The sequence below is a fragment of the Poecilia mexicana genome, unplaced genomic scaffold, assembly GCF_051168715.1.
Source record: "Poecilia mexicana isolate PSO_F unplaced genomic scaffold, ASM5116871v1 scaffold_16, whole genome shotgun sequence".
Lineage (NCBI taxonomy): Eukaryota > Metazoa > Chordata > Actinopteri > Cyprinodontiformes > Poeciliidae > Poecilia > Poecilia mexicana.
The window spans coordinates 25,246,434-25,268,344 of record NW_028263385.1 but is presented as its reverse complement, the minus strand read 5'-3'; the positions used below and the strand labels follow the sequence as shown (position 1 = coordinate 25,268,344).

General features: G+C 42.6%; 1 protein-coding gene across 1 annotated transcript in view; it reads right to left on the bottom strand.

Moving 5' to 3' along the window:
• Positions 1-21,911, bottom strand: part of LOC106921836 (zinc finger protein 407-like) — a 189,920-nt gene that overhangs the window by 156,444 nt on the left and 11,565 nt on the right. Inside the window, exon 4 of the mRNA XM_088014319.1 lies at positions 19,691-19,805. Within this exon, the coding sequence (XP_087870445.1) occupies positions 19,691-19,805 (115 nt within the window). The remainder of the gene's footprint in view (positions 1-19,690; positions 19,806-21,911) is intronic.

Below are 21,911 nucleotides of genomic sequence, written 5' to 3'. Positions count from 1 at the left end.
AAGAATCCCAGCCATAAAACATATGTATTTTTAATATGAATATCGCTGAATCAATACCCTCAATTAGCAACAGCAAGCAAATTGCCAAGCGAGGCGTAATTACTCGAAGGTCAGTAGGTATTATTCACAGTCACTTTAGTTTACCACATTAGGACGAGACGGAGCGTCGGGCTAAAATTATAATTCCACTCCCATATCTGTCCTTTTCTGATTTAGATGGATGAAGAATAATTAACTCCTAATTATTCAGATCACTTAAGGCACTTTCTGGATCCACAAAAAGCAATGCAGTCATGTCTGTCAGCCCACTTCAGCTGCTATCATTGAGAGCGATCCAACAACTTGACCAATGACAATGGGAATAAAACACACACACACACACACACACACACACACACAAAAATATAAATATAAAATCGACCACACTGGCCTGTCTGTCTGTGTCCTCCACAACCCCTCCCCGAAGCCCCTCCAGCTCCACTAGTTTCTACCTCAGAGGGTCTTAAGGAAGCACACTTCCTTTAAATTCACCCATATGCAAATTTTAGATGTGATTTGCATTTTAAAGTATTTAACTCCCCATATTTATTGGGCTCTGAGGCCTTGCTGATCATTGATTTATGTGCTTCCGGCAATCATATTTCCATATTTTGTGTGGTTTTTAACGACAGTAATAATTCAAATATGCAAAAAGTTGTTCTTTGAACGATATCTTTAATTATATCCTCAAAGCATCATTCCTTTTCGCTCCTTTTTTTTTTTTTGTCTAAAGCAAAGCCCAGATTGTCTTTGAATCTAAAAAAAAAAAAAAGAGGGGGGGTGGGGTTGAGAAATCATAAATTAGACTTTACGATAAGACATTGACGGAGGGGATGAGGGCGTGGGTGGGGTGGGGTGGGGTGGGGAGGTGTCCCGGTCGGTTACCTTATGCACACGGAGACGTCTTAGCATGTTCTGCCCGTCTCTGAAGAAACAAACAGACTCGAGGTGTTCTGCTGCACAGGCACCCGTGTGACCTTGTCCCCGAAGCCCTTTATTAATGCTGACATTCTTTCACCACAAATCCAGTCTCAGATGGTGAAATTCGACTGTTATGCTCAACCTGAACTAGAAAAAATAAATAAATAAATAAAAAATGAACCCCCCGCCCCCACCTCCATCCCCACGCCTACCCTCCTTACCCCATGTCTCTATTTTGCCACTAACGCACAAAGTTTTTTTCTCTGTCACCTCTCCTTATCAGAGCAGTCAGAGTCGCCGCGTGCTCTTATGAAAGCTGTCGCCCTCCCGCGTGATTAAAAGTGGCAGCTTCCCACCGCCGTTTGGCCTATCAGAGTCGCCACGCAGCCGTCAAATGTGTCCGCGGTCCTTCTGCCTTTGTCGCCTCGCCGCGGCGTGGAAACTTGTATTATTTTATTATTTTTTTTTTTTTTAGAATAATTGCTCACGCATAAAGGAGCACGGGCGACTAATATATTAGATTAGTGATGTTTGGTTGCAAACGGGGGAGCGGGTGCAGGGGGGGTTGGGTGTTTCATTATCTTGTTCTCTTGGTGGGCTACTTAGAAGAAATACGGAGGTTGCACATTAGACCCCTGACAGTAATGAGCTGCCCAATAGCCCTCCATATACATTATTAGTCTTATTGTACTTCATGTCACTATTCTGCTAAATCTAAAACCCATTAATACAGCCAGCCTCTCCGAGTGTGTGTGGAGGTATTGCTTTTTTTTTTTTTTTCAATGCATAAAATATAGATTTGAAAATAGATTTTCACAACAAAACACTCTTCACCCCCACAAAAAAAAAAAAAAAAAAAAAAATAGAATTACTTTCCGGTGTTTTGCTTGTAGCAAAAAGAAACAAAGTTGTAAATTTACAATAAATTTGTTAAAGGTAGATAATTTATTAAAGTTATTAATCTAAAACTTTTTTTCTTTTTTTAAATTTTCATTAGTTGCGTGGTCAGAAACACTATTGCAGCAGTGTTTTTTTTGTTTGTTTGGGTTTTTTTTTTTTTACCCCCCAAGCGATGCGGTTTTATAGACCAGGTCTGCACTTCTAAGCCAAACGCATTATGGCCGAGGCCTTCGAAGCTTGCATCCCAGCCAAACATCTAACCATCACTGCTGAGTCGTGTGTTAGGCTCAAGCAACATATGTTCCTCCGCCCACCCCCCTCCTCCACCCCATCACCCCTCGAGAACGCCTGGCACACCACCACCGAGCGCCGCAATTAAGCTTAAAGCTTCGCCTCAGACTTCTGCACAGCCGCTTTAAAACTGATCACTGCGGATCAGAGTTATTAAACTTAATTGATTTCATGTAATGTGTGTGTGCGTGTCAGTGTTTGTGTCATAAACACTGATATTTATTTTTTATTTATTTGTTTTTACTTCTACAGGCCCACCCCGGTGCTGCGTGCGCTTCTGCTTTTTATCAGAGACTGCGTTTGGAGGGAGGTGGGGGATGCTAAAAAAATAAATAAATAAATAAATAAATAAATAAATAGGTGGTGTTAAATTTAAATGTGTGTTTAATAGAAACAGGGAGTTACATATTTACACACACACACGCACATACACACGCTGGCGCTACAACTTCTAAGCAGTAAATGCAGAGGTTGAGAGCTGATTAATGCACAAAGCAGCTAAAGATCGGGAGGGTAAAACAGCCTAACATATTAGAAAACTGTTTAAACTTTAACAAAAAAAAAAAGCCTTTTGTTGTTTTTTTAGCATTAAACTCCACATAAAGCTAATCAATTAGACTGAGCTGAAAATCCCTCATCCTATGCAGCTGTGAAACGGGGTGTAAAACCGTTCCCTCTGCCTCTCCAGAAAGGTTATCGCCTTGTATCTTATTGCCTCTACCTGCTCCCCATTCACTGTGAACATGCACTGATTTGAATAAGTGCCGCTCCACGGGGCTCCCTTATCAGATCCCAGACTGGTGTGCCAACACAGCAGTATCAGGTACACACCATCTTTCCTCTCCGCAAGTCCCATTCCCCCACCAGCCCCCCCCAAAAAACAAAAATAAAAAACAACAACGAGAAAGTCAAAGAAAACAAGAAAAGCTGATGAAAAGTGGTGAGATATTGGAGGCCTGGTTATATTCGCACCAGTTACTAAAAAATGTAAAGCAACCAGCATTCCCACGTTTTTCTGCTCACCTTTTGTGTGTGTGTTTTTAAAAAAAATCTAATTATTTCCGCTTATGAAAAAAAAAAAAAATCAGGAAATGACGCACTGAATTTCTTAAGTTTTAGTGTTACCATAAAAAATAAATAATTAGACTTTATAATAAAAGCACATTTTCAGATCCACTAAGGCGAAACAATTATCCAGCGAAGGCGTGCTTATTTTAAACGTTTTGTTTCATTAATAGCTTGCACCGGGACTTCCCCTCATAGCTCCTCGCAAAGCCACAGGAACAGAATTCCCTACAGATGGGACTGGTTTCCAGTCTCGTGTTGTTGTTTGCATTTGCTCCACGAGGAGGAAAGAAAAAAAAAAAAAAAAAGAGAGAGAAAAAAAAACAGCGTCTCGGGAAGAGGCGTCAGTTAGTGAGGTTAGCGAAGGACGGTGAGTAACCTGACCTCTGGAAGCGTATCCTCCTCGGGTAGGTTAAACGCGCGCAAAACGTATTCAGTAGCAAACAAGCGCGCGCGCCGAGGCCGAGCTCGCTTCCTCAACCCCCCAGCCCCCCTTCCCGCTCCTCTTAACAGGCTAACCTGCTCTCTTCATTAGGGCTGCTGTGGGGACTTATCACTGTGTAGTCTTTGTCCTTGCTGTAATTGCCCTCTCGGCATGTCACCCCGCACCCACCCACTCGCCCACTACCAGCACCATCATCATCATCATCGCAGCAGCCCCACATCCAGCCAGCCAGCCCCAGCGTCAGCTCCCCCGTGACAGGCCCTGGTGAGACGGCGGTGTAGGGAGCCTCTCCTGAGACCTGCTGATCGGCCCCTGAGCTCCGCTGCTATAGAGAGGCTTGTCCTAGTTAAAGCAGCACCGGCAGGAACACCACCACTCCCTCTCCTTCCCCCACTCCCCCACATCATGCCGTCTGACCTGCCACCGACTAGCCCAACCTCCAACTTGGCTCATTTTACTCTGATCTAACATTTAGCAGCAGTCCGCCATGTCAAAGAAAATATCCTACTAAGAAATTGTGAACAAAGGTAAGAATTTCTTTGATCAGATCAAAGCAAAACACAAGTATTATAAATAATAATCAATAGGTTCGTTATTGTCAAACAGGTCTGGTGTTGCACATTTACACCAAAACCCAGCTCTAACGCGATCTCACTTAACTTTAACCTTCACATATAAATAAAGTTGACAATCCAAACTCAACTCTCAACAGAACAAACTGAATCTTAACTATATTTCATCTGTGCTCGACATCTACATGCACCACACAGCAGGCAGTCACATTTTGCAAATGAGCCCGGTGCTTGGGCTTTCAACCAAGTTGAATGGCGCCATCTAATGTTCAGCAGAGAGAGTGCAACCCACAAGTGAGTGTTTCTTTGAGCTTCAGAGTAGACTTGGAGGAAACACGGCCGGCTATCTCATTGGGATGGGGGGCAGGACAGCGTGCACGCTTTGAAATGACCATAAAAGTGGGCAGAGTGAACTGGTTAATTTGAAATTTAACTCTAACAGACAACAGGCTGTCGGTGTTGCAGCATAATCCTGACCTCGTGTTTGTTTTGCTGAATAAACAGAATAAGTGAATAAATGCATCTTCTTCATGTTCGAGCCGCGCGTTCCAACTCATCAAGCTCTGCTTTTTTTTCTTCTTCTTCTTCCTTTTTTTTTTTCCTCGTGTGGGGTAATCGATGTGTCAGCGTTTTCACGGCTGGCTGCAGGGGTTCAGACCTATACGCCTGCGCCTGGAGGGCCTCATCGGAACAGAGGTTAACGTGGGGCTGCGTCGGACAGAGCCGAGGCGCCGCGGATGACAGAAGGGTCTCCGGCTTGTTACGGCCGCCTGTTCTCCTGTCTTGACAGTCGGAGAGGCCTGAGTAGAAACTTACCCCCTTTTCCATCTTGGTTGCACAATGAAATTTAACCCCCCCCCCCCCCCCCCCTCTGCCTCTATTGGACGGTTCATTATAGTCGTGTGCCTTTAAGTGCCAGCAGCGACTCCGACCCCTAGCCTCTGTCGGATCTACACACGGCATTATTTACCGGGGCCACAAACCAGGCCGGAAAGACGCAAAGAACATGGGATGTGTGGCGTTGCGCTTTAATGACTTTGTCGCGCCACTTCTGAAACGTAAACACATTAAAGAGGACAGAGTGTCCCCGTCGTCAAACTTACAGCAGAGCAAAGATTATGCGAGCCCACCCCTTTTGCTTGCTCAGGGTGGGCTCGCATCCTTCCAACAGACGCCGTAGTCAGGCTTCGGGATTTTTTGCTATCAGGGTGTTTTATGCGTCCCGCAAGGCTCCAAGACATTGAGGAGTGGCTACGGCACACCAAGGATCCCAGTCAAGGACGCGGGCGGCATCACTCACGCTGCCATTATTTGCCCATATTTAAAGCTGGGGATGTTCAGGGGTTGCCTGAGGGACTCTGGCTCGCGCGCGCAGACGAGGTCGGGTGATTTCGGAGTCCGACGGGTGCGCTGAGCACTAAAGGAGACGCGGCACAGGCCAGGAGGGAGGGAGGGTAAGAAAAACAGAGAGGGGCTTTATATATGTCAGCCCGGTTTATACCAGCCTTTTTATGGTCAAATATTTTTCCTCTTGTCACGGCTGGATAAGGAATCACCATAAGGTTGGGGAGCATGAATATTGCCCTTGAGGGCCTGCTGTGGCCGCTCCTTGTTTACGGTTGACTAGCAATCAGCCCCACCGATCCAGGACCAACCGGCCCCTCATCCATCCCCGTCAGCAATTAATCAATTAAACGGGCGGTGGGGAGGAGTGGAATCGGCAAGGTGTGTTAATACAATAGCCTGTTAAGGTTGATGTAATTTCATCACTAATGTCAGCCATTCATCACGGCTTATTATCCGTTTCGCATAAGACGATGGTCAATATCGCTTCATAAATGGGAGAATCATGAGGATCCAGTGATATTAAGCCACCGAATAATGGCCAAAGCTGAACGAGGGCCAAAATTAGGAAGCGAGGTAACTCAAACAACTATATATATATATATATATATATATATATATATATATATATATATATATATATATATATATATATATATATATATATATATATATAATGTGTGTGTGTGTGTGTGTGTGTGTGTGTGTGTGTGTGTGCGTGCAGTTGATCTGTGGCAGAAATTGACCCAGGGAAACCAGCATCTGATTACAGTGCTCTTGTCTATCTGACGGCATATTTTCTCCAAAAATGGGCATCACAAATTCAAACAGAGATAAAAGCATGGCTTAAATGCCATTGTAGCATCAGCTGGCTTTTATCCCAACTCTGAAACCAAGTTTGCGTTCATCCTACAAACGTGTAAATAGTCGACGGTGCGTAGGCGGGGGGCCTGTGCGCTACTGTGCCTGCTATGTGTGGGCCAGGCAACATGTGATACATAAAGTGAGAGTGGAGTTTGGCATGTCAATTGCTTTGAGCTGCCTGAATCCAAAACATAGTGCTTTTTGGATTGGAGCCTTTGACAGATGACAGTTTGTGCTCATATTTCATAACTTCAAAATGTCACAATTGCAGTAGAGCCAAAGGGAAAAAAAGAATGTTGAAACTTCAACATTCTTTTTAAGTCTCAAAAGAATGTTGAAGTTGAAGTAAAAATTAAAATAAATCCTTAGGAATAAATGTAAGTGAATTTTTTTAAGTCCCACCTTACTGTTTTAAGTTGAACATGGTATTAAGTGACTCAGAGACCTAATTCTCTTTGCCTCTCTTCAAAATGGAGAAGATAACAAAAGATAGCTAGATAACCAGATAGGCGCATTCATAAGACCTGCTAGAAAGTTTGGCCATTTTGAAAAAAATAAAAATAAAAATAAAAGAAAGGTTATCCATAAAATGATTCATCCATAAAACGATTCTTGTGTGCTTCAAAAAACAAAAAAACTAATCTAATTTGACTTAATAATCATACGCCACAGAAAATTATTTGAGATGCAGTGAAACTGCTTTAACAGATTTAATGGCTTTCTTCACCTGATAACAATTTGTCACATTAAAGCCACACATTTCAGTGGATTTTACTGGGATTTATGTGACAAATGCTCACAGAGTCGTGTAAAAATTTCTACGTGGAAAGAAAATTATCCATGGAGCTCAGTTTGTTTAACAGAAATAAAATTGTAAAAGTATAAGGTCCGTTTGTGTTCAGTCCATTATGTTCTGGCAACATTAATTAAAATATAACACAGGCAGCTGCCATAAGAAAAACCCTCAACGTAAAGATAGAGCTACAATGGATTTGTCCACAGTTAAATCCAGTTGAGAATCAGCAGTGAGACTTGAACATAGATGTTCAAAAATGCTCTCCGTCTGATCCGAATGAGCTTGGGCCTTTTGGTAGATACTTACACTTAAAGCTGGAATGGTAAGGTGGTTCTACAAATGAAACTTTTTTTTTCCATTGGACCGATCTGTGCTCCATTCTGATTAGCTTCCTGTCTTCAGTTTCTAATGCAGTTTTTCTTACTTATGAACTAGTTTTGTTTTTGTACTTCACACTAAGCATTTTGTAATGATTGTGTTGTAAAGTGTTGGAGCATAAACTCCGGTAGCTGAATACAAATGGATACCGAACCTTTTAGAGTTTTATTTACAAAAAAACACACGTCACGTTACTCCCACTTCTCAATTATGCACTACTTAGTGTTGGGCTACGACATGAAATCACAATAAAACCCAACGACATTTGCGGCTGCAACGTAACAAGACGTGGAGCATCTCAAGGGGCCGACGCGACACAATCGTACAAATAAATGCAGCACGTAATCAAAGCAACTACAACAAATCCATCACGTTCATCGGACGGTGCAAGCTGGCTGCCGTCCAGCTCTGAGCAGAAGGCCAGAACTCACCCCGTGCGCCGGGGCCCCTCATGCAACTAACGGCCTCGGTCAGACGCGAGCAGCATTCCCTACGCCCAAGCCAGAATTTCCCCAGCACTCCCAGCAGGTACATCAGCTCAATTATGATGATGGCAATGAGTGATAGTGTTTTACCTCTCCCCTGTCGCCCAAATAAGTCTGGCAATCACAATGAGAGAGAGGGAGGAGGAGAAAGAGGGGCCGAGACAGAGACGGAGATAGCGGCGTCACCCTCGGTGAGCTACAAGCAACCCGGATGCCAGTCTCTGGGACGGTATCAAACATCTCGGCGGTAGACTCGGCATGAGTATAATCTATACCTACAGGAAGTCAATTAAAAAGTGCCAGGGGAGATTAAGAGCGGCGTGACAGCTTTTCGTCAGGCCACGGGTTTGTCTGAGAGAAACCGGCGTGTTGCGTGTCTGGTGTGCGAGTGGAAGGTAATGCGTGTGTGTGTGTGTGTGTGTGTTGGTAGCAAAGACAAGTTGGAAAGCAGGCGGTGGTGGCAGCAGAGGGAGGACACCATCGGCGAACACTTTTAAAAGCCCTCTCATGAATATTAAAAAGGCCCTTGGCGGTCGGCTGCTCGGATAGAAGTTTGCAAACCAGCGTAATGTGTCTGTTTGCGTTGAGGAAGAGCTCAGTCCGGATATCAATTAAATCAAGCGCCGTCACTCTGATGGTCCTCTCAATGGAGGCCCATTCCCGTCTACACATCAGCCCAGCTTTGTGTCAACCATCCATCTCCCCTTCCTCCCCCCATCCACCCTCCCCTCACCCCCACATCTCCGTTTGCTCTCTCCCCTCTTCGTCTCTCAAGCAGCCGGTAACCGAAGGCACAAATTACTCTCCCCTCCACCTTTAACTTCCACTAAATCTTTCGCCTTTTCCACTTTGCTGAGCCGGGATATTTTATTCCTCCATCAAATATGCATCCCATTAATTAAGTTAAATTACTCCTGACTGCCAAATATCCCCTTGCCCCGATGGGTGTCAACACGGAAATGCACGACTGTGAACCCGCCGTGACACGGCCCCAACACTTAAATGTGAGTTACGGCCCGTCGCGGGAGCCCCATCCACGGGCAGATTACCAGACACTTTGGTGCTGCTGGAATTAAGCGCCGCGCGTTCCTTCCCCCCACCTCCGCCCGGCGTTTTTAATAAGAGCACAATGGATGACACACGCACTTCTGACAATGAGCGGACTGATATTTTAATTACAGGCCTTTTTTTCATCTGCCTCTCACTTCATCTTTTAATTGCTGCTGTTAATCACTCATTAACTTCCCCCCCCCCCTCGCTCTCTCTCTCTCTCTTTATTTTCTTTGTGCGTTCGTAAAGCATTCTTTTACCTTTTACTTTCACACATCTTGTCGCGATACAAACTCAAACAATCTACAAAAAAGACAACTTCTGAAGGCAGCTGGGTGCACTCTATTTTATTTTAGGTATCGGACTGAAGGGAGCTGAATATGAATGAATGTTTTGTTTGTAAAAACAGTTTTTGAGTTTCTTTTCCACAGTGGTCCCCAAAGTTGAGGTCAAGGCCCCATTGGAAAGATCATCACCAGAAATGAAAAGTAAAGAAGATCCAAGTAGTAAAAGCATATGATTGTTATAATTGATGCACTGATGAGCAATTTTATTTATTTTATACATTTTGGTGTCTGACCTACAGACTACAATCTAGCACTTTTTCATTTTTGTTTATTTTATTATTGTTTATGCTGCTTGTTACGACCCAAAATGGATTGTAGCTTTGACGCATTAATGAAAAAGGTCGGGTGGGACATTTTGATACCAGGCCTGCCAATCAGAAATTAGAGTCAATTAAGACAAAATTGGCCAATTTTGATGTTGGGTTAATCGAATGTTCTATTTCTATTTACAACAAAACACTCTGCTTTCAAATGTGTGTCTCCTCATTATGCCTCTTGTAAAACATGTATGCATAATTGATAGCTTAGGATAACACTATCATTCTGTGGGTAGGAAGCTGAAAACTTTCAAAATGGCTGTCTATCACATGAAATCCTATAAGAACACATTATAGTTTGAGCGACGAAAGGCGACGAAATAGGAACGGCCAATAAGAGTAAAAACTTATTCATAACGAACCTGGTTTAAGAAAATGTGTCTTTCTTCTTCCTTTCATCGGTAGAGGATGTAGAGTAATTTCACTCACGTTTGCTAAAAAGGATCAGGAATGTGGGGAACAAAAGAAGTTTACTTTAAGTAAAGTGATTACTTTGGTCATGCACAGCTCACACAATGGCCTCTTAACTTCAACAGTCCTCAAGAGCTGTAAAACACACCATTACGAGCTAACGCGCAGCGTCGCCTCCTTACTTTTACTACTGATTTGGCCGCTTAGCGTCTGGACTGAGAGTTTGTTTTGCTTTGTCTTTGATTAAAGGAAAAATGGTTTGATTATGAAGCCCCCAGGCCCCCGTTGCGGGCCCGCGACAGAATATGAGACTGTTATTAAAACCTAATGGGACTGAAATGCTGACGGAGAGTTCTCTCTTTGTCTCCCGAGCTCAGAGATGCTGAGTGGGGTCCTATTCCGATTCTTCAAAAGAGTCTTTTGCCCAGCCAGAGACGGACGGCGCAAACAGACCGTCTCCCTCAAGTACTCGTGCGGTGTAATTTGAAACACAAATTTAATAACGCTCATTGCCTCTTCTGGTTCGCTGTTGAGCTTCTACAACACAAACTTAACTAATGAAGCCATGTATTTTCCGTCTCTTCTGCTGAGAGTTACCTGTACGGGCGCACAGCTTATGAATATATAAAAAAGTCTCGGGATTTTTGCTTCAAGGTACAAAAAAATAAATAAATAAATAAAAAGTGAACACGGGGCCCGTGGAAATGCACTGATGCATCAGCGCTGTCTGAATTTCTTTCCCTTCTCTTTTGCCTTTCTCCGTGTGAGCAAGTGTGCCCGGGTTAGAGTGTGTTTCTATTGCAAAAAGCATTAATTTTACAAACATCAGCCCAAGGCTACTAAACACATCCAATCCATTATGCCGCGCTTTATCGTGTTATGGTGGTGGTGGTGGTTGGAGGGTGAAGGGGCGGCGGTGGTGGTGGTGATGGTGGTTGGGGGGGGGGACGGGCTGTAAAGCTGTCTCGGTCATAAAGAGCGATCGCGGCGCCGAGTCAAACCAGAACGCACAGCTCTCCAAGCCGTACGCGCAGCCCTCGTTATCATCAGAGCCGCTCCGTCACATACTTAACCTTTCCAGACCAGCCTCTCTGCATTATTTTCCAAATGACCTTTTGGCGTTACTTCTTTCATTTCCCATAATGGCGCACTAGATTTAGTTAAACGCATTAGAGCAAAATGTGTTTATTTTGGCGAAGGGTGGTCGGCGCTGACTGACAAGGACCGCGTCTCCAGCGCCGAGACTCTTAAAGTCTCGGAGGCTGCGAGCGTTAATTTGTCTTCCTGACAGGAAGTGCCAGGTGCTGCGTCTGAGGAAGAGAAATTGCGGGAGATAGATCAAGCAAATGGATGGGAAATTCTTGTAAAAGTTGCGTTTGCGTATTTTTTTATTTTTATTTTATTTCATCTACCCCCCCCATTTAAACTTTTGACAGATTGCGAGTCGCTGCGTGCTCCGGCACCTTCCACAATTATCACTAGGAGAGCTAAACGAGCATGGAAAGTAGACGCCATCTCAATTTTGCAATTGTTCTAGCGGCGAAAGTTGTTTTTACACAGAGGACGGCATCGGTTCTTCTGAAAGCAGCTGCTTATTAGACTCTTGCACATGCTCATTTTTACAGCTTGCTTCAAGCATATGTTTCAAAAACAATAATAGCTTTAAAAAGCTGCTTGCTGGAACTCTTCTGTTAGCTGAGCCATGCTTCTTTGCTACAAGGCAAAAGTCTCAAAGCAGAGACTGAGGGAAAAGTTCAAAATTTGTGTTTTTGCCACTATCCTCAGCTGACTGGCTGCTCACAGCAACAGGTGGGGGAGGGGAAAGGAAGTTTTTGCACAATATGCAACTAAAGAAACAGTAAAGAAGCACAGAAAATGTGACCAATAGGTTCATTGGACCGATTTCCTTTTTACCGTCACAGTTTTACTTTGACAAGGAGTTAAAAATGAAGGTGTTGCACTTTTAGCTTCAGCCGTCCTGAGATAGGATCACAGTTTTCGTCCTCAAACAATTGCAATTTTGGCTCGATTACTATATTAAATGATAAAATATTGCCTTGTTTTTTTTTTTGACCCCACATTGGTAAATCTGGTTTAAAACCCCCATTGTTTTGATCACTAATGTAAAGTCTAATAATTATGACCAAAAGAAAAGGTAAAGCGTAAATGACTAAAGATCCTTCAGTTACTTTTACCTTGAAGAATTAGTTAGGGGTGCCGATAAGTGTGGTTTTGATTTTTCTCCCTCTCACTTTCTCTCTTTTTAAGCATTTTCTTCAAGGCATACGTTTCCTCCAGTGAATAAATGTTCTCCAGTCAAAGCCTGATGTTCTTCTAAACTTGGCGTAAGATGATTTATTTATTTTAAGAACTTGCATGCATCTTTAGATGCTGACTAAATTTTCACACTTCTCCAGACTCTATTTCTTTTACAGACAGTTGTGTAATGGGTAAAAAGTAAAAAGGTTTGTTTAATTATCTGCATACAACACACAGCAAGGTAGGTTCAAAAGCTACAGCACGGCAAAGAAGTATTTCACTACATGGTTGGTATCTAGATCAACTCAGATTCCTTATTTTTGTATTATATAGTATGATGTTTTAGTATTTACTGAACATATATATATATATATATATATATATATATATATATATATATATATATATATATATATATATATATATATATATACACACACACACACACACTCCAGTCTGAGCTACCATGGATTTAACACACAGTTTGAATCTGTGTTAACTTTTTTTATTTAACAATAATAACACTTTATTTGGAATCTAAACAATCTGGAATCTAAGGAAAACTAAATAAATAAATCAACTTCATGTCAGTTCAAAAGGCTAATAAATAGATCCGCAAACACAAAAACAAATGAAATTTTAATAATTTCAGTATCTTTTAGTCTCATAAAACACACAATATGGTTCCAGTTAGTTATTGTTTTTGCCCATTAGTTACCATTTTTGTTTTATTTCACTTCATGAAAATGTTTCCTCAATTTCAGTTTTTTGGTATTTCGTTTAGTTTTAGTTAATTATAACAACCTTGAAACTCACATAGTTATCCAGGCTTAAAACAATAAAACAACATCCGAATCAAACTCCACACTTTTCCAGAAGTTTTTGTAGCTGGAACGCTGTTTATAAGCATCCGGAAGGCGTCACAGACCACGGGAACCAACTTTGGGCGACTCTTTAAAAAGCTCTACCAGCAACATAAACGCGCATAGCCGGGGTATCACTCCACCATCCCTCAGCAGCCTGCAAGCAGCAGCTCCTTTCACAGTCCTGCTGTATGAGCGGAGGGAGGAGAGGTGGCGGTGGTGAGGGGGGAGCTGAAGGGATCTTAGCGAAATCACTAATGTACGTGATGATTAAGTGTAACTCAAATACCGAGAGTGTTGTTCGTAGGCCTGACAGCCCGTAATTTGCTGTATTATATTCTGCGGTTTTAATTGCACGCCACCAACGTGTCCCTCTGACACGTTATGAAGCGATGATGTACAATTATTTCGGGGCGGCAGGAGATCAGCGGAGTGACATTATAATCATCCTCATAGGGATCCCTCTCTTCATCTGTAACAGCCATTAATGTTTTAATAGGAGGAAAGAAGGAAGGAAGAAGAAAAAAAAACCCCATAAAAATAGTTCTCAGGGACTTCTAACCAGAATCTGTTTGAGGATTATAGAGAATCACGTCGTGTGGTGGGGGGGTGGGGGGGGGCGGAGACGTATAGGGGTGTGTGTGTGGACAGACAATAGAGGGGCTGAGTTAAGTGACGGCTTTCTCTGGATAAGCAGCGAGCTAAGATGCTCCTCCGCTGTCACCGCCGGGGCCCTCACGCTCCTCATACGGGCCCGGGCATTAAGGCACATTACAAGCGGATGAGCCACGCAGGGCGGAACTGATGGGCTATTCTGGGAACAAACCAGACAATCTCGCACGACATAAAAACCCCTGACACGAGCCGGCCCCGGCCCGTTAACAGTCAAATCACACACACATGAAATCACCACTACATATGTATATCTATACACACACACACACACACACACACTGTAATGCCAAGTTAAGGAGAGGGAGAGGAACAAAACTTTTTTTTTGTGGCTTGGGGGAAACTTTTTTCTTTTTGTGTGTTGGCAGAAAGATGTTGGTTTTAAACAGTTGTTCAAATTTCTCAAGTGACACTCGGGGGAGGGGGGGGAGTAGAGAGGAGGGTGGGTGGGGTGGGGGGGGGCGGATTCGTGACCCATAATCATAAAACGCCGATCCACATGAGGACAATCGGCGTCCGCGGCGGATGCTGCTCCCGCTACCGGGGCCCGAGCCCAGATATTAAACCAATGCTTCAAAGCATTTAGACTGTTTATCCATAATTTAACACTTACAACAGCACTGGACGTCCGCTGCATCTTTAGGGAGGACAAGAGAGCGGGAGCTGGAAGTGCTGAATCCACGGCCTTTCTGCCAGATGATGGAGGAGAGGAAGAGGAGGCTCATTAAGTAGCCAAGCCCCACTGTGGACAAAAAAAAAAAAAAAAAACACCAGGAGGAAACGCAAGATTCTGCCATCCTTTTTCTTTTTCTCTTAACCAATTAAATTTGAAGAATCTGATCTTGCATGCTAACAGCCAATTTGTGTTTTTCTGCTGGTTTTTTAGATCTAAAGAATTCTTTATAGGCAAATTAAGACAAATAAGGCTTTTCAGAAAGAAAAACAAAAAGTAAGCAGATAGATATGTAGGACAGCGGGCGCATTCAGGGTCTCGTGAAAGTTTTCACACCCCTTCACTTTCCCAGAGTTAACGCAGGTGCAAGTCTCACGGGGTTTCTCTCCAACAGCTTACAATGTAAGCTCAGTCTGGTTAGACAGAGCATTTGTAAGCAGCAGTATTCACATTTTGCCTCAGATTCTCAACTAGAGTTAAGCTGGAGACTTTGACTGGGCCATTTTAACACATGAATAAGTGTCGATCAAAACCATTCTGTTGTAGCTCTTCCCAGGAGTACGAAAAGCCTGAGCCTTTCTCCTGGATAGGTTTAACATTCAGGTGCGATGACATCCATGTGTCTCCCAGTTTTGAGCTAGTCTCTGCAGAGACTCGGTACAAGACGGTTCCTTCCTGCCCCTCTGTTTTTTAATGCTTTTCCAGTCGTTCGCTCCACTTCTAAAGAGACTCGCGTCATCATACAGTACGTGGTTATCCTTACAACACATGATAGGTCGGCGTACCACCTCTACATTTAAGATCTCGCTGTAGAGATGCAGGCTGGTTAGGTAAGCATTTATTTTTACAGTGATAACTATGACATTCAGGTGTTTCAAAAATTGTAATATGTTCCCGGATCCTGTTGTCTCAACTATTTACTACAAGTAGATTTGCGTTATTTTTCACAATTTGTTTAGTTTCTTGTGCAAATGTTTTAGTGAACTTGAGTCAAGGCAAAACTGACTCACAAGTAACTTTTCAACAAGATACAGCAGCTTGTTTTAAGTCAATGATTCCCTAATATTGATGAGAGAAGTACAAACTCAACTGGCAGATTATTTCACATCTGACATGGGAAAAATGTATTATCAAAGAAATATGACTGTCACTGGAACTAGAGCTTTTTCATCGGTAATAAGGAATTATTGATTCAAAACAAACTCCTGTATCTTGCTAGGTTTTGTCTTATTTTGACGGAACTAAGATATTTGCACCAAAAACCCAGATCAAGAATACTTGGTATGACTTAGTTTTTTTGTAGCGCACTTTTAATCGGTACTGCAGGATTAGGGTTCTGTCTAGCTGCATAAAAAAAGCCAACTAAAGAAACGATACATGGGGCGATATGCTGACTTTTGTGATTCATTTTTGGCATGCTCAGATATGAATTTACAAATTGGACCTCTAAGATTAGAAAAGTTCATTTTGACAGCCATCGTTGTCGTGCAAAATCAAGGCAGACGCTTTCTGCTCAACATTACCCGTCCACCTTCCTCCTAACATTTAGTCCTACGTTTTCTCCACAAAAAGATCAAAACTTTCCATCCGTTTGTTTCGAGCTATGCGTTTCTTTCTTTCCACAACTGTGAAACTCTGTAGCTCCTCCAGAGTGACAGTGAGCCTCTTGGCTAAACCTTATGGTTTTGTTATTATTATTATTATTATTATTATTATTATTATTATTATTATTTGTGCAGTATTTTAAAAATGTATCTGTTTCCTTCCCAAAAACTGAATTAAAATTAGATTTCCATAAGTGGAAAAGTTCAATGGACGTGAATACTTTTGCAGGCTACAACAGAAAGAAGCAAACGAAACAACGAGACGGCAGCCAAGCGCCCGTGAAGTGCATGGCGAGCAGGACGCCGACTGCCGTAATCAGGTTTGATTGGCAGCGTGGTCAGGGGTTCTAATCTGTCTTGGCCCTGCATTTGCATTTCTTAATTAAATGCCAAAACAATATGATCTTTAACTATCAACAACTCCCCCCAGTTTCCCGGGAAGAGAAAAGCAGCGGCGGGCAGCTGCTAAAGCGAGGCGGACAGCCGAGGCGCCGCGCGTCCGTTCATTCAAAGAGTCAGAGGCGAGGTAATCCTCCGGTCTGGGAGTTTAACAAGGAAGACGTGGCGATCAATGGAAGAGGAGAAATCTTTTTTTTTTTTTGTTCTCCCTCCTTTTCTTCAGGCAAAAAGGACAGGAAATGATGGGAGCTGAAACAAAACGACAATAAACGCCATGGACGCAGAGGAAAACACGTAGTTTATCAATGATTAATGAAACCATAAACCAACACTGCATGGGGATAAAAAAGGGAGTCCAAAAACAAAGTGGTGAGTTAATTGACGTGATGAAGTGTGATTGCTCCTAAAAATCCCCCAAAAAACATCCGTTTCCTGAAGTAAAACGCCTTCATTCGCTTAATCGCACTATGATCTCACTTTTTCTGGGTCACCCCCCCCCAACCAAAAAAAAAAAAAAAAAAACACAAAAAACCCCACAAAAAACCCAAAACGGCTAATAACATCACACATTACACCTGATCCATTGCCAGGCGTTCATACAATGCTTTATATTCAGATTAGGGACGTGTCAAAGTGTGAAAAGTTTTGGGGGGATGAAAAAAACAAAAAACAAAAAAAAAAAAACAAAAACAAAAAAAGGCAACGCCGGGTTATGTGTATGTATGGCTCTGGCCTTAATGAGGTTGTTGCTGGGAGTTTCTTTGTGTTTGCTGCTCTTTAGTCAAGCCGAGGGATGGCCTGGTGATCAGTCAGTCCTGAAAGCACACACAGGGCCGATTTGTCACCGGTGGCTGGCACTGGCAGCACGCGGCTCCTACAGCCGCATGATTTGTGAAACCAGGGGTTGTATTTAGTAGTCCCATTTAAAAGCATATTGGAGAACCGCTCCAGTCGTACACGCATGCGCGCGCGCGTGTGTGTGTGTGTGTGCGTGTGTGTGCGTGTGTGTGTGTGTGCGTGTGCACGCGCGTTGTAAAGCGAGACGCTTGGTCAAAGCCCAACATGTTTGCTGCACTTGGGAGAAGCGGGTTTTCAGATGTGTGCTGGTGGTTAGGGTGTGTGTGTGTGTGTGTGTGGGGGTGTGTGTGTGTGTGTGTGTTGGGTGGGGGGCGGGATGTTCGGGGCTTGTGAAACATGAGCCTCTCCTCTCATTAAAGGAGATGCTGTGTTTAAGGCAAAGCTTGTTGGCTCCTGCTGTAATATGTTTACGAACATCAGCGGGAGCAAATAAACACATTTGCTCTGCTCGACTTTGGAGGAACAGAAATAAAAAAATAAATAAGTAAATAAAAAAATAAAAAAATCTGCCTGCAACCAGACCGAATGATACCAGCTTACACACACACACACGCACACACACAAAATCGCACAGAGAGAGAAACTAACGGCTCTCTTCCGACATGTATGTTTTAGCGGCGTACGTCTCGGAGAACCTGCAGAAACTTCAGGAAAAAAAAAAAAAACGGTTGAAAATCCCACAATTTACTCTATTCCCGGGCTGCGTGTTAAACAGCTTAACACGTTTATTTGAACATGGCAAAGCTGTGAGGAGGTCTATCACGGGAATGGAGGGAGCTGAGCACAACATATGGTCAACATGCAGGGGGTACGGAGTACCGCCGGAACAGCCGCACTCCTCAACTACTGGGTATTTATAGCCTTGTGGTAACCTACATAAACTTCCAATTAGGATTATTTGTACAGCTGGCTAAATAATCTCTCTCACCTTATGCTGAGAGGAAAGTTGACGCAGAGAATTGTTTCCCCCCCCCTTTCTTTTATAATAAAGAATCCCACATTATTAACGCATTTTCATGTTATTTTTGGACCGCCGATATTCAGACATGAAGCAATAATGTCAAGTGTTTCACTTCGTAGCTTAATCAGTTCAATTCTGTTGTTGGCAGTTTTAAACAGATTAAAATAATGACGAGGATGAGGATTATTTTTGCCCCGTTCTGAGTTCTCTAAGAACAGGAGTCTGCTGATAAAGACTCCCAGCTCAAAACTTCATTTAAATCAGCGGCGTGTAAAAGCACAACGACACAGTTGACGAATGTCACGAGCTTAAAGCAAAAGCGAGCCGCTTCACAAGATTCCTGACATATTTTGAGGAAACCTCAGAATTCCTGTTTTCACAATAGAAGCAGATCTCAAATTGCGTATTTAATATAATTGAATCACTCCAGATGTGCCTAGTCCATGGGTTGAATGTTTAACCTAAGGACTAGTCATTAGCACATTTAGAACCACGTACACAAGTTTGATTGACAGCGATAAGACCCTCCTCCTGGCTCCGATTGGTTGTTTTGGATCGGGACGGATGCATTTCTTCAGACGGTAACAATGGCACTGGGAGGAGGTAGAGGAGCTCAAACTTTTCTCAGATTGTCCATGTTACAGTCATTGACATGGTGACGGTTTTAACAAATATATACGAAACATACTTCGCAGACATTATTATTACTTGAGTTTCTTCAGGGACTCAGTTTCAGTTCATTTAACAAAGGTCTGATCAGGACCCAAATCGATAACTGTGATCAAATCGAGACATCTCTGGATTAAAGTTAACACTATTTTCTTATGTTCACAAACCCGTTGGTTCCATTTCTCTCCCACGCTGGGTTGACTTTTTAAATTCACCTGAGACAAATACAATCTAGGCAGGCTATACTACAGATAATTTGTAGTTCACACTTCATAGAGCGGCGCTCGTGGGACAAATCCTGGCTTTTGATGATTTGTTTCCATCTCAAATTGACAAAAACGGCCTAAACTTTGGCAGCCGCTGCGGATACAGTTCCTCCTGAGGCATTTCTGCAAGTTCTTCTTATGCGTGTAAAAGCTTGTTTATTCACCACCGCCGTCATCGGAGCGAAGGGCTTCTGAAGGAAGGAAGCTAACCAAGAAGTGAAAACCGACTCTCGTCACTCACCCGCAAATGTCACATTTGTACTCCCGCATCCCGAGATGCCTCTTCACGTGGTTCCGGGCATCTCCCAGCTGAGCAGTGGCGAAGTTGCAGATCTTACACATGAAGGGCTTAGATCCTGCAAAGCAAATCAGACGCAACAATAAGAAGAAAAAAAAAGAACAAAAGATTACAAAAAAAAAGACATATGTCCCTAATTCAGCACCAATAAAAACTAGAGTCCCACTTCAAGTGCCAAGCAGCTTTTCTTTCACTCTCTATCTATCCTTGTCACTCTCCTTCATCTCCTACTGACTCTTTCTTTGCCTGTGGATGTGTAAATTGGATTCCAAAGGTCAGGGCGAATACGTAAATCAATTCTGGGTGCACTCGCTACCTCCCATTCCATCATTAAAGCACTAATCACTCTGGCGGGCTTCACAGGGAGGTTTCCTCCTAATTATTGTCATTAATAAGTCCGGAGGGCGGGGTAGCGTTTGAGAGAGTGGCAAAGCTTCTCTTCGCCATCCATCATTTAACCGCAGAGCAGTGAGGGCAGATGCCTGCACTATCTGTGTGATGCATGAACAGCCACCAGCTCAACTTAAAAGGAGCATACTACACAAAAAAAAAAAAAAAAAAAATCACCTTCTGTGAATTTGAGGGGATACATTTGGGCATCTGATGTCAAGAAATTAATCCGGTACGTTCCAAAACCATCTCCTTCAGTGAGAGTTTGCAGGAAAATGTTTATCGTTTATATGCGGTTGTGCTATTAAGTATGCGTAGCCAGGAAGAGTTTAAACTTTTCTGCTTTTCTACTAACATGGCTCTGATCAAAAGAGTATCGTGAAAGAGAAGGCCTCTCCAGAACCTTCGGTTTCTCCTGCTGCAACCAATCAAAGATTGAGAGCAAATCATTTTTCAGTATTCATCTTTGTTGTTAATTTTGACCCACTTCCCTGTAGTTTCTTAGGTCTCAAATGCTCCACCTCCATGTTTCACAGTAGGAATGTAGCATTGTTAATCATAGACCTTGTTGCTTCATCTCAAACTGAAGCCATCGTGGCCGTAAAGTGCAGTTTTATCCCTCAACAAATTATGAGGCTTCAATGAATTAGTGACGGCACGAACTGGCTGAGAGGTGACAAAAACTTCAGCCTGATTTAAACTTCCTAGTCCTCTTTACCGCATATAATGTGTGAAGCTTTCCATATTTTCATATAAAAACAATTCAACAATTTGTGAAATGAACTAATCCCTCCTGCAGCAAAGCTCTGGGTGACGCCCAGAACTGCGTGAACACCTTGGTTGTGCGCCGGCAGGGACAATAAAACTCTGTGTCGGACGCCGGCGCCATGCGTACAGCAGAAGAACAAAGCAAATCTCACATTATGTGGAGAAGAAGAAAAACAACAACAAAGGTTGTTGTAAGGAAATTTAGCGGCGAGACATCTCTGCTGTTTTCATATTTCAGAGGATTTTTCTAACAACAAGGACGCAATAACTATGTTGACGTTCCGCTGAAGAACACTTTCTGTCCGGTTTTCTTCTTCACCTGAGCACACAACGCAGAAACCAGCTCACTATCGCCCTCTAGCAGTATATAGTGGATAAATGTAGAACTTTTAAGTGAAATACTGAACTAAAAATAATCTGTAAATGGGTGGATGCATGTCTATAGGTATATTCCAACACTGTAGGGTAATCTCATTCCATTATTAATTATTATTATTATTATTATTATTTTAGGTTAATTACACAGTGAATAATATATGAATGAATAAAATCCCTGAAAACAAGTCATGGTTTCTTCCACTTAATTTCTGTATAAATCTTTGTTCATCATTTTATTCTTTTTGTGATTTATGTATTATTGTATGTTTTAATAAAGCCCTGTCAATGGAGAATGTCTGTCTCAGCAACAATTTTATTTACACTATAATAAGGTAAAACATGGTATGTTCTCACTGGATGTCCATTATGCAAATCCACTAACGACCGTTGTATGCAATGGAGTGAAATGTAAATATTTGAAAACTGAGGAAATACACCATGTCAAGATGTATACATTTAGAAAAAATAAAACGCCTATTTCCAATATTATTATAATTTGTTTTGTACCTACTCTTCATAAAGCCTCCCCAAAAAAAAAAAAAAACATAAATTAAGCATATGCGTACGACAAAGTCAAACGTAGAATTTGTTAGCGGGCTGAGCTGAATTTAGGCTGGCATGACACAGT